General features: G+C 35.8%; 1 protein-coding gene across 1 annotated transcript in view; it reads left to right on the top strand.

Annotated features, from left to right (window-relative positions):
- The first annotated feature begins 7,205 nt into the window (after nucleotides 1-7,205).
- Nucleotides 7,206-14,326, top strand: part of LOC145240763 (histone-lysine N-methyltransferase SETMAR-like) — a 14,114-nt gene continuing 6,993 nt past the window's right edge. Inside the window, exon 1 of the mRNA XM_080103993.1 lies at nucleotides 7,206-7,294. Coding sequence (XP_079960119.1) covers nucleotides 7,206-7,294 — 89 coding nt within the window. The remainder of the gene's footprint in view (nucleotides 7,295-14,326) is intronic.

The raw sequence follows: 14,326 nt of genomic DNA, 5'->3' as shown, positions 1-14,326 counted from the left end.
TACGAGTTGTCTTAAATAGGTTTCCAGACATTTTGTGTGGACACTTTAATTGATAGTACACGTATGAAATCAAGATCCTTTCGAAGTAATCACTACCAGCAACAATGCACATTTTATACCGTTCTAACAATTTCTGGAAGGCCCCATGGGGCCGCTGTGTGTGAACTTATAAGTGATCGTAGTCACAGCCTGTTCCAGCTTTCCAATTGTATATAACGACAACCTCTACCATTTTCCCTGAGGTTAGGGAGTAACCAAAAGTCACAGGAAGCAGTGCCTGGACTACAGGGAGTGTGTGAAATAGTCTTGCTGCCAATCCCGGTCAAATAGACTGTGACAAGGATGTAGCATCTTCAGTACCTCGAGAACAATTGTAATTACAGTCCTCACAGTGACATCCAGCTATGCACTTATTGCCTCTCCTGACACACGAGGGTCCTTATCCATAAAAGTCTTTATTTTGCAAATAAACTCTTGTGTACTGTTTTCCTTACCATTATCATCTCTCACACTTCAAGTCTTCTTTGAATTTCTTATGCCACTCAAATACTGACGCTCGATTCATGCAAGATGGTCCAAAAGCAGTCTGAAGCATTCAATACGTTTCTCTCGCATTTTCCAAGTTTAAAACATAATTGTATTGCATAGTGTTCTTTTAAAGTGTTTCATGCCCAAATTACATTTTAAATTTACCAACTGTGGCAATCGGCCTTTAGTAGAATCTATTCCAATTTCTGCTGTAGTATTTCCTTTGATCATGAAATCACAAATATTGGCCAGTCATCTCATAAGTGATATAGCTATAACATAGTGAATTTTCAAGTGTCTTCTTCAATTTTTAAAGCCTGTAATAAATAACTCTGGGCGCTAATTTTAGGTATCTCGTATCTAGAAGTCGGTGCATTCATTTAATCTGTATGCTAGAAAAACGTGACAAAGCGGCGAATCGACGGGCAAACGAATGAATCAGAGCAAATACACGCTAAGGTGTATATGTAAAAAACGGTTGTGCAAAATAATAAGTGAAAGGAAAACGTCGCAGTTTGATGGTTTTATATGGTTATTGCATCTCTCTATATTTTTTCAGGCCTAGATTTTATTTTATTTCTTCTGGTAAATAAGTGTTGCATTATTTTCTCAGTGAATTGGATAATTTATATTTACATACTATTGTTTACATTCCTGAAATTACAATGTACGAACGGAAAGTAATATAATAGAAAATTTAAATGTAGAAACATACTTATTCAATTATGAAACTGGTATGACTTGTAATAAGCCACAAAGAAAACAGAACAACGGAATAGAGTATAAACAATGTATTACTGGAACAACACGTAAAAAGGTTACAACTGAAAAGAGTAGTAAACGTCACCGAGCAGGCGAGGGTCGCTGTGGCGTTTAATCCACACCGTTGATCAAAATGTCTATAGTTTATATAATGGATAGAACAGTCAATTTGGAGGGTGATTCCCCACAACATCCCCCTCCCAAGCTGATTTCCGCGGTTGTGAAAATCAGTATTTCTACCTTTTGGGGCAGACCGAGGGGTCTGTGCGCTTCCTCTTTCTGTCGAAGTGTCTCGGTTCTGACATACTTTTTGAGGGATCTATTTCAAAACAGTTATACACACTTTCAATGGCCTCACTGCCGTTCTACGGTGGTTCTTCTTGATCCTTGTAGAAGTGGTTCCTGATTTGGTTCAGGGTCCTCATATTTTAGAACTTTGGGCCCTGAATGATGTATGTAACATGGCAGATTCTTCGTAAGATCGTGCCCTGTTCCCAAAAAGAAACGTTATTTCTAAAATGTCTAAAATACACGTTATCTCCGCTGTTAAACCGTTTCGTTGGCATTGTAGAGATTATTTTGTGTACTATGTGTTTGGGTAGCAGTTTATCAAATACGGATTTTATTTTCCGTCCAAATATGATTTCTGCTGGGGATCCCACATCTGGTTTGTTCGGATTTCTCGTGATTCTGTAAACCTGCAGAAATTGCTGAAGGGCCTTTTCTGTCGGTGTACCGGAAGCCTATTTTAATGCCCTTTTAAGTGTATCGGCGAAGCGTTCGGCCTGGCCGTTACTTCTGGCGTTGTACTGGTATGTCGAAATATTCTTGACTTGATACGTCTCGCAAAATGCTCTGAACTCTGTCGAGGTAACCTGTGTAGCGTTGTCGCTCACCAGGCAGTCTACAACCTTAAACCGAGCAAACAATTCCAATAAAACTGTTATCGTTGTTGCCGTGGTCGGTTTTTTTCATCTTAATACCACTGGCAATTTAGAGTAAGAGTCAACTACTATCAGGTAGTAAAAATCCTCCACAGGTCCCGCATAATAGATGTGAATCCTCGACCATGGTTGTTCAGCCTTAGGCCAAAGTTTAAATGTTATCGGTGGTGCTTTTGCAGCCAAAGCACAGCCTTTGCATCTGTTCACCATGTCGGTCATTTTCCCCGCCATATCGATGAAATCACTCCTAGCACACACGTTCTTTAACAACATAGTCTAACACACACACACACACACATACACACACACACACACACACACACACACATATATATATATATATATATATATATATATATATATATATATATATATATATTGGATCTCTTTTTGTTGATTTCTCTAGCTTTTTTATATTATTTTCTAGTAAAAATAATTAGCAATCTTTAATGGTGTGCTTGATCTACTATTCAAGGCCTATAATTCAGCAAAATTTAAATGATCCGATTTGTGGAAGATTATTACATGCTAAGATCGCAATAGTATATACACAAACAATACTCAACATTTTTAGGATAGAATATTAAACAATGTTCCTTAGGCCGGAAACATAACATTTAAAAAGAAGGAATTTTGTGCCAACCCATTCGTTTGAACCAGATGACACTCGACATAACCTAATAGAAAAACTCGACATAAACGCATGAAATGTACAGCAGTGCATATATGCCTAAATCTAATCTTACCTTATCATTATTTTCTTAACGTAAAATTGAAAATTGTCAACACGCCAAAAATTACTTGAGCAATATTTAAAAAAACACAAGAAATCCAATAGGCTGTAAATTCCGTTTAAAAGAGCTGATAAAATACATAGTTGTCTTCCTTTTTTTAATATGATAGTTAAAGACTCAAATAAATACACAGTTGTTATGTATGATTCTTAAAAACTAAATGTGAATTGTGATTGAATCATTAGTTTATCCAGACTTGATCATGAATTAGAGAATAGGTTTTATTATTGTATATATATATATATATATATATATATATATATATATATATATATATATATATATATATATATATACATATTTATATATAGGTATGCAACATTAGTGAGAGAACTCCAACAGAGTAACCGAAAATATAAAAATAATAGTGTACGATGTATTTATATTTGTATTAAAAAAGATCAGAAACCTTGCAGTCGATCTAGTATTTATAATTTTGTAATTTTGTAATTTTTCGAAATCTTTATAAATAATAGAGTTTCATAGGGAGACGGCGTATCATTTCCGGGGTGATAAATATACAAGGAGGTCAATGAGAGTGGGACATAGCCGATTATAATACATAAGCACCCCCCCACACACACACATATATATATATATATATATATATATATATATATATATATATATATGAAATATAGATTGGAGGTGGAAGGGCCGGAACAAGCAACGTTTCGCCTGATTTATACGGGCATTCTCAATGACCATCTATCTTAGAAACCCCACATAAATCGGGCAAAACGTTACAAATTCCGGTCCTTCCACCTCCAATTTATTTACATATCATCGAATTTCATCAATCTTTACAATCATATATATATATATATATATATATATATAATTATCAACTTGCACGTGTTTCGTAGTCTACGATTCATCAGAGTGGCTGACTCTGTCGAGATTACAAATCGGGACCCCACGGTAATGAGCCTGAACATTCTATCCGCTGGTCCATACCGCCGACTGTTTTGGATATTTCGCGATGTATTTAGATGCTATTGGTTTTTGTTTTTGCCATACGTTTAGGGTTAATTCAGATATTTACGAAAGTGTATTTCCACCTAAATGTGAGTTGGGAATAATATATATATATATATATATATATATATATATATATATATATATATATATAAACACCTCAGTATTCATTTGAAAATTCGCATCTTTTACACAAGGAACTATTTTTCTCTTCCATTGCCTGACAAGATCATTTAGTTGTTATAACTAATTGGCAGAAATCTCGTCATGCGAGCTTAGCCACATTAAAATAATGTGCATTTGAATATAAATAATAGTAGAATTTGTTTTATTTATTGAGGAGCATTACCATATAAACTTTCTTTAATTCATTCGTTCTTATCTTTGAATATTATTAACCTAGAATTATATAGATATAATGTCTTTCTATACAAGTAAATTCGTACGTGTGTGTCCACATTATTTTCATTCACTATCAACCTCTACATCGGTCCGTCTGCCCCTCTGTCAGTATGTTCATATCTGTGTCATTATTTAGTGTATCCGTCTCCTGGGCAATTCTAATGTAATTGACGCAACTTTAATCTCGAATTTAATAAGGTGTAAAAAAAAAGGACGTTCAGTACGTCGCTTCCAAGAAATGAATTGAATTGACACGCAATTCAAACTGACAACAAAATCCGCTGACAATTCAAAACCTAAAACAGATTACAAGTAAAACTTTTATACATTTATTCAATATTTATTCGAACAGTTCCGTCACTGTATTGTCAAAAAACTGTATGTCTCCTGCAGCTGTATAATTGAACTCAAGTATTAAGTTACATATTTATAAAAGTAAAGACGACTTGAGGCTGATACATATATATATATATATATATATATATATATATATATATATATATATATATACATATATATATGTTTATATATATATATATATACTAGCTAAAGTACCCGTGGTTGATTGGGTTCAAAAACAGACTACAGAAAATGGGCTCTGATTTATGAAAGTATCATAAGTTATGAAAAGGAAGGGTTGTAATGAGATAGCTTCAAATTTGGGGGTATCAAAACCAAAACAAAATATGATGAAAGTAAAAATAAAATAGACAAACCCCATAATTCATGACACCATACCTTTTCACACTGAAACACTTAGCACAATATTCTGTAGATCTATATTACAAAACCTTGTTAAACTTTGTGGCATATTTCCATTCTATGGAGGTCAGGTGCGAACGAACACCCCATAATTTTATTATACAATATTTCTTACAACTGAAACATAATTATCAAAGTATACTTACGCAGATAGATATGAAAAGTCTTCATTAAAGTGTGTGCTTATTTCCATTCTATGGAGGCCAGGCGCGAACGCAGAACCCAGAATTTTATTATGTCATCCCTATTTAAGTTAAAACATACTTACCAAATTATTCTTATGTACACTTGTACACATTGTTTTTTGTATTTTTAAATTTTTTATTTTCATACTTTGTTGACCAGGTGCGAACGCGGACCCACAATTTTTATGAACCACCGTTCTGCCAGATAAAACATACACATTCCCGTGTCTCGATACATTTTCTATCATTATATGTAATCAGTTTCTTTAAATAGTCAAGCATATAGGAGCCTATTCGTGACCAGACACACATATTCAGCTTTATATTAAAGATATTTATATTAAAGATATATACTAGAAAATGTTCCCAACGTTACCCGCTGTAAATATTACGTTAAATTCATATAACACATGAACTAAAAAGAACATCTAGAGAAACTGAGACCTGGTCATGCGAGTATGTTTTCTAAACAGTTCCATTCGTGTAAGTAATAAAAAATACTCGAGCTGAGATCGAAACGAAAACGTTAAGATAGTGAGTCAGGTACAAGAACCTCTAGGCATAGCTTGAAAACATTTTCAAATATTCTTTTCAAACCTACTAATTCTTAATATAATTTGAACGATTCGCACATGCGCAGTGGTGCAACACTAGAGAAAAGGATAATAATCCGATAACCCTCAAGTACCAATTTTAAAGTTTGACCCCCAGGAAGCCTTTTCTTGAAGAAAAATAATTAAAAAGTGTTCCATATGTCTAAACAACTTATATACCAACTTTAAAATCTGTACTTCAAGAATTAATCACACATACACACATACATCCTTACTTTTACAGATATACAAGCTAGCCACTCGGCTTGCCCAGTCGTCAATTACGCATAAATATTATATTGTAATCCATACAGAAACTGAGACATGTGCATATCAGTATTATATTTTTTTTCTAAATAGTTAACTTCTTTAAATTAAAAATAAAAAATAAAAGCTCGAGCTGAGATCGAAGCCCAAACCTAAAAATGGTGAATCAAGCACGATAACAATTAAGCCAGTTTGACAGGATTTTAATAGCGTTTTCCAATATACTTATTCTTAACATAAGGAATCTGTCAGTTGAGCGATTCACTCATGCGCATTCGTGAAACTGTTTGGGCTTTATTTTAGGGAGTTACCATAAATAAAGGCCCGAGGGCCACTCGAGGATAATAGTTAATGCGTGTATTGTCGTCATTAGGAAAGTAGTGTAAAAATATTTTCTCATGGAAATTTTGTATAATCAGATTATTTACGAGGACGGTTCAATAAGAATGTTCGTCATTACCTCCTCATGGTCTAAAAAAATAAATTCTTCTCCTTTTCTCCCTTACTTTTCGTCTCTGTCCTTTCCTAGTTAACTCTTCCAACCTCTTGTAAATACCCTCACCGTCAATCATAAAGATTCTCAGAAAATAATACAAAAGTAAACCTAGAACTTCCAACGTAGATCCCTACTACCAGGTCTCTCCCTCCAACATCAGGTGTCTACTTTCCACCCTTCCAGAGTTGAAAATCAATTACCGAAGACCAAATGAGCCATATTGTTCCTGTGCGAAAACGGCGTTGAACCGAGTGTTCCTTAAATGACTTTGCGATATAATGATACTCAAATTTTACATCAAAATCTGACCTCCAAGATCGTCATGGGAATAAAATATGTGCCTACGTAAGATCTGACGTTCCATGTGGTAGAGACATCGCCAGCGAAGACCCAAATTTGCACTATATGTGCTTTTGAGTAGCACTTGCTCACAGCACCTGTTCATATTTACCGTCTATCTCCCCCACAGCAGCGGAGTTACTATTTTTAAAAACATGTCTGAGAAAATGGACCTCATCCTGTCTGCTCAGCCTTTGGCTAACATACACGTTTGTGGTGACTTCAATGTTCACAATGTGGAATGGTTAGCTCACTCAGACAGAATGATGAGTGAAGGATTTGTAATATTTTCTCCATCGCATATGATTTAAACTCTGTTTGTGCACGAACTTACTTATGTGTCCGATTCTCAAAGTATCCTTCTTAGACAAGAGAAAAATCCAGGTTGTCCTCGACGGTCGAACATCTAAACAGTGTGATATAAATGCGGGAATGCGTCAGGGGTCTATTCTTGGACCTCTCTTGTTCCTGATATTTATTAATGACCTCCCCGACAAAACTGCCTCTGAGATGGGTATATATGCTGATGACACTACACTCTATAACAGGCATGGCAGGAAAACAAATGAACACATATCTAAAGAAATGGCAAAAACACTAGAGGATGACCTCCAATTTGTAGTGGAATGGGGACATAAATGGATGGTCACATTCAATGCTGCCAAGACTAAACTGGTTCCCTTCAATAACTAAAAGAAAACTTATCTGCCACCAATAGCAATGGCCAGTTACTCCCTGTCTGAGAGTACATCTTTCAAACTGCTTGGCCTAACGTTCACAGGAAACATGAGCTGGAACAATTATATTGAAAACATTGCCAGGGCCGCTGCAAAAAAGGTAGGCTCTCTCTACCGTGCTAGAAAACTACTGACACCTGAAAGTATCCTCTATCTCTATAAGGCCACCATTCGCCCATATATGAAGTATTGTTGTCACATCTGGGCTGGTGCGTCTACTACTAGTCTCTCGCTCCTAGACAAGGTTAAAGAAAGAGTCGCCAAGCTGATAGGCCCTGAACTGGCATCTAAGCTTCAGCCTCTGTCCCATCGACGAAACGTTGCATCCCTCTGCTTGTTCTACACGTATTTTAATGGTGAATGCTCTGACGAACTGCAGACACTTGTGCCCCCACGACGCAGACAACCTCGACAAACCCGACAGGAAGCTATATACCACCCCCACACAGTAGAGATCCCTTGATGTAAAAGATCTATCTACTCCAGTAGTTTCTTCCCCAGAACCGCTAGACTCTGAAATTCCATTCCAGGATCCTGCTTCCCTAACAGTACTGACATGCAGAAGTTCAAGTGCAACGTGAACCGACATCTTGCTGCCCAAATCCCTACATAGTGCCCCAGTAGTTGCTGACCCTGATGGTAGCCCCCTACACCAGTGTGGCAATGTGCCTTGTTTGGGGTGAAAATGTAATAAAAAAAATATGCAAGTCTTCTAGACCTGGTTCTTACAACTTGCACAGAGCTATACTCTTCTTTTCTTCTGTTTCCACTGGGAGATTACGACAACTAAGTTGTCCCAGTTGAAATAAAAACAGAAGGAATCTTATTCTGCACTCATGGGGAGAAAAATAAATGGGGACACTTAGAAATACCTTATCTTTATTCATAAATATGGCTCGTTTTTTATCAACAAAATGTTTTCATCAACAATTGCTTTTAATTAATGCATATAATACGTATAAAAACATTACAATGTCCGAGATTGTGGTTTATGATCTTAAATATATATGAGAGCGTGGGACAAGAACGATATAGGAAATTCTAACTTAAACCTCCCAAGAAAATAACAGTGTCCGGAACGTTAAAAGTAGTCATATAATTAGCTATTAACTCATAATCAGTACATTATAAATATTCTCATGTACATCTATATCAAAAACACTTGTAAAAGTATTTTTTCAATTTTTTAATTCCTTATTTCTATACTTTGTGGACCAGGTGCGAACGCGGGCCCACAATTTTTATGAACCACCCTTTTACCAGATCAAACATACCCATTCCTCTGTCTCGATACATATTCTATCATTATATGTAATCAGTTTTTTTTTAAATAGTCAAGCATATAGGAGCCTATTTGGGACCACACACACACACGCGCGCGCACACACACAGACATTCAGCTTTATATTATAGAAGATATATATATTTATATATATATATATATATAATTCTTATTGTTGAGCACTTTCATTTGAATTAGGTCGGCCAATTCAGCTCTTATGCATAGATCATCGTATAACGATAAGCCCACTGTAACTGACGTAAAGAATATATAAAAATAAAATGTTAAAATTCAACGTTATTTCTCGCGGGTTATTGTAGCCGATTTGATACAGCCTGCACTGAAGATTCCCGAACGGATGAAACACTTGTGTCTGTAGATATTTAAGTATTATACTAAATAATTATATATATATATATATATATATATATATATATATATATATATATATATATATATTTGTGTGTGTGAGTGTGTGTGGGTATGCGTGTGTGTGTTTGTGTACACTCGTGAGCAAAAACAATGGGTCAAACCAATTTTAAACATTTTATTGCACTAAAAGCTATATTGAACAAAGAACAATTGAACAAGGAAACTTGAACGAGACTAATAACACGGAACAAGAAATTTACTTTAATAAATGTTTCGGATGAAATCGTATTCTCTTTAGATTTCTTTAAAATATAAATCTATTTAGACATGATCTCAACCAAAGTGGAACACCGTGAAGAGGAGATGCTATTCCATTCGCTTTGCACAGCTTCTCACAGTTTGTTATTGTTCTCGAAAGTTTTTCTGGAGAATGCACGAGATATCACGAACCAAATATTCTCGATTGGGGTTAAATCAGGGATTTCACCTGGTCCAAATGTTACATATATTGAATTATCAGAAACAATTTTTTTTTACTTTAGCAATGTGTGCAAGGGTATTATCATGTTGTACAATTATTTTCTGGGATGTTCCCAGTTTCTGGATATTTGTTAACAGTCCTGTTTCAAATATTTGAATGTATTCCTTTGCATTGATTGACTTCTCACATCTAATATGTTCCCCAACTCTTACTGCAGTAAAAGTTCCCCATACCATTATTACTCCATCCCCGTGTTTAAGTGTCATTTTTATGCCACTTGTCGAAAATATTTCTCTAGTTCTTCGATTGCACCGTTCGGCGCATCAGGAGCATCACTAACAAGACAAAATCTTGATTCATTTAACCAGAAAACATCCCTGAACAAGTCTGTATCTTTCTTGCCTTAACAGGAGAAATATCTATTTCTATCATTGATGTTCTTCTTAGAAAAAATAGCTTCTTTGCACCCATTTTAGAGGAGAATCCCATTTCTTTCATTTGTCTAGATATTGTATAACTAGAAAAAGAATTTCCAGTCCCTGTTTTGAATTCTTTGCTATGGTCAACATTAGTTTTCTTTCGATCCTTCAAAACAGTTAACTTAAGCATGTAGTCGTCCTTCAAATTGGATGCTCCTGGGCGAGCAGATCTATACTTCCCTTTTAGCAAGCGTTCGACTTCGAAACTTTGACCAATTCGCTTCACTACAGAAAGAGATGTTTTCACATTTTCTCTTCTTAAAATATAAAAAATCTGCTTGTAATCATTTTGTACTGTCTTAATCCTGAAAGTCGTTTTTTTTATATCCTCGTCAAGATGCGGTCTTACTATTTTCAGGTTTAATTTTTTCACTTATTATTATATATAATAATAATGATCTGCAAAATAAAAATTTTCAGTTTAAATTAACAAAAATTCATGTCCAAACTCCATGTTAAGAACGACTTTCGGAATAGCCACCCCAAGCTCTGCATGTTTAGAATGGCTTTCGAAATAGACACCCCCAACATTCTCATTTTTAGAACGGCTATCTTAATAGACACCTGGCCCCCATTGTTAAGAACGGCTTTCGGAATAGATACCCCCTAAACATTGAAAAGTACTTGTATCTGCCAAATTTAAATGGGATTTCCTAATCAGAATAATCGAAAATCTATTCTAGTTGACATGTAAAAGAACATTGTGGAGGTGTAGCTATTATAAAAAGTTTCCCACAAAAAACAAACAAAGTTATTATCTTTTGTATTGAGCGACACTAATCGGTAAATATGTTGAATTTTGTTTGTTTTTCCAGCACAATTGTAATCTGTAGAGAGCGATTACAAATGTGAGCATAACCTTGCTAGCGGAGGGCTGCAGTCTTGCCTTCTTTAGAGATGGTGAGTCCAAGTGCTTCCACTGCATTGACTGGGCTTTGGTCTCTGGATCATAGTGATGGACCCAGATTTCATACTGTGTCATCAGTCTTTTGAAAAACTTTGACTCATCTTCTTGGCACATCTCAAAATTCATCCACGAGCACTCGACACGTTCACGCTTCTGGAAAGGTGGGGGCAACCTGGGAATCCATCTGGCAGACACCTTATCCATATGCAAATGGTCATGAATGATAGTTTCCACAGACCCTCTACTAATCTTGACATCTTGGGCTATTTAGTGAATTGTAATGCGCCGATCTTCAAAAATGGCAGCGTCAACTTGACGGACAGATGCCTCATCAATGGCAGAAGGGGACGGCCAGGTCTGAAAGCGGTTTCCACAGAATTCCGGCCATGTTTGAATTCACGATGTCAGCATTTTATAAGGTCATATGATGGGGCATTATCACCATAAGTTTCTTTCATTTCATCAAAAGTCTCCTGTGGTGTGCGTCCATTCAAATACAAAAACCGGATCACTGCTCGACATTCAAGAGCTTCATTTCACACCTGACTCAGTTCAAACACCTGCAAAACAGAAACCACAATTAGTTCAGAACTGTAATTTGCCACAGAACCCGTAGAGATATAATATATCATTGCACATGAAAACTTTCTAGCTAGATCAGACAACTGGAAGTGAGTTAGGGGCATTACTTATTGCACGCCCCTCGCATGTAATAACCAGTGAATGGAGGCGCAAACACAATATCGTAACAAAATATAGAATTTAACTCTTTCTCAACTGGTAGCGGTGGGAGCACTACATATTGAGAGAAAAATAGACATTTCTTTCCTTGTTGATGTGGCGATTGTGATGGTGTTGCTCATCAGGTGGCATGTATCATTTTATTATCATGAGTGAATGTGGCAGGAATGGTAGTCTTAAGCTACATAATATAGTGGGTATCAAGTAAGATGTATTGAATTTTTATGCTGCATCTGTTGTTGCAAACCTACGTTACATTGGTCCAGAAGGGAAATCGCTGCAAGCAAAATATTATATATATATATATATATATATATATATATATATATATATATGTGTGTGTGTGTGTGTGCGTGTTTTCATATGTATATATATAATTTCATTAAATCCATAAGGCAGACATAAAATAAATATATTTATAAGAGTAGGTACTAGTTTGCTTGAAGCATTGTGTGTAAAGAAATACATAGAATTTTGTTTTAAAGCCATAAACAATGCGGAGAAAGTTGCTCAGAAAAAATATAAAATAGTCTATGATATAAATCATTTGTGTCACACAGAGTAAGTATTGAACGCAGCCGTAATATACCCAAAGTCTTAAACTCCGTATGATTCATTATAACGGTTATACCAACACCGCTCATTTATGAATACTCATTCAACTTTTAGCGAATATATTTATATTAATCTTCTACGCATAATTATGTTGTTCAATCACTTTGACAAAGCGGATATGAAATGTGTCCGATACGTTTACGATGATGGATGACGTATTCGAAGACATCAAACGACCGATCATGTTTCACCATTGTCCCACGTGGAGAGAAGACGACATTCGCTTTTACTTTATATTAATCAATTACCCCCATCCTCGAAGGGCACGTTCACACTAAATAACCTATTAGGTTGAGGATTTCAAAATATAAATGTCCTCTTCCAAGCACCATGATGTTCTAATGACATTACTCTACGCGGGTAAAAGTCCTGATTTCAGCCGTCTCAGTTCTCCGTTTTTATGCATATAAGAATTTCTACATTGCCCAAATATTTGAAAAGGGCCAAATTTCAAATTTAATTTTAAACGATCTAAACAACACCAAACAAAATAAACCTTCTGGGTTTGACCTTTACTCCTGATCTGAAATGGAACACGTACATCAAGTTTGTTGCCAAGGTCGCTGGAAAGATGGGGGATCCTTCTCCCAGAAGATATCTCACTACTGATGCAATTATCTATCTATATAAAAGCCAAGTACGTCCAAGGATGGAATACTGTTGCCATATCTGGGCAGGAGCTGCTAAAAACAGCCTATCCTGCCTTGACAGGGTACAAAATAGACTTCGTGGCTTAGTGGGAGATGCCCTTTTCTCTACCCTGCAACCTCTCTCCCACAGAAGAGACGTAGCGAGCGTATCCTTGTTTTATCATTATTTACATGGCAGGTGCTCGTCTGAACTCCAATCTCTGGTCCCCCCTCGCCAATCTTTCACGAAAAACACCCGTCTAGCTGAATCCACGGTGAGAAATTTCCCCCACTCTATATCTGTGCCAAAATCAAAACGCGGATTCCATGAACAAAGCTTCTTTCTTAGAACTGCACGCCTGTGGACCTCTTTCCGTCTGCCTGCTTCCCTCCGGACTACAACTCGGATTCTTCAAGTCCAATGTTAACAAATTCCTAATGAACCGCCCCCTTAAGTAAACACTTCATCAAATCTCCACACTAACGTAATGTACTTTCAATAACCCTTATCCCTGAGTGGCTTCCGGGCCTTGATAAGTGGTGATCACTGTGTAAAAAAAAAAAAAAACAACCTCTATATTAGAATAATTTGTATTACTAATGGAGTTTTTTTTTTATCGGTCTGAAGCCGCAACTAACTATACTATTAAATACATTAATTTTGTACTATTGTACAGTATTTTACTCCGCAATTTACTTTACGATACTTATGTATTGTAATAGGTAGGGCTATGACAACAGCATAATGTTTTCATTGTTTTGACCCTCGATTGTGTATCCATTGATATCTTATATGATTTTATATAGAGTGATGTGGTTCTCGGTTGATTAACTGCGTCTATGTCGGATATATATTCGAGAGACAAACCAATACAAAGAAAATTCTGCTGTCATAGCCCTAGCATCACTCTTTTCGATTTGCAGACTTAACAAAGTTTACAAAAGTAATTTCTTTGCATTGCATTGTTTTTATATTTTATTATGTATATATTTGTTTATATCCGAAATTTGCAGTTCAATTTGGGAAAAAAAG

The sequence above is a fragment of the Euprymna scolopes genome, chromosome 2 (genome assembly GCF_053919585.1).
Source record: "Euprymna scolopes isolate OS-2025 chromosome 2, ASM5391958v1, whole genome shotgun sequence".
Classification (NCBI taxonomy): Eukaryota; Metazoa; Mollusca; class Cephalopoda; order Sepiida; family Sepiolidae; genus Euprymna; species Euprymna scolopes.
Note: the sequence above shows the minus strand (reverse complement) of the source record. Positions and strands in the feature narration are given on the sequence as shown.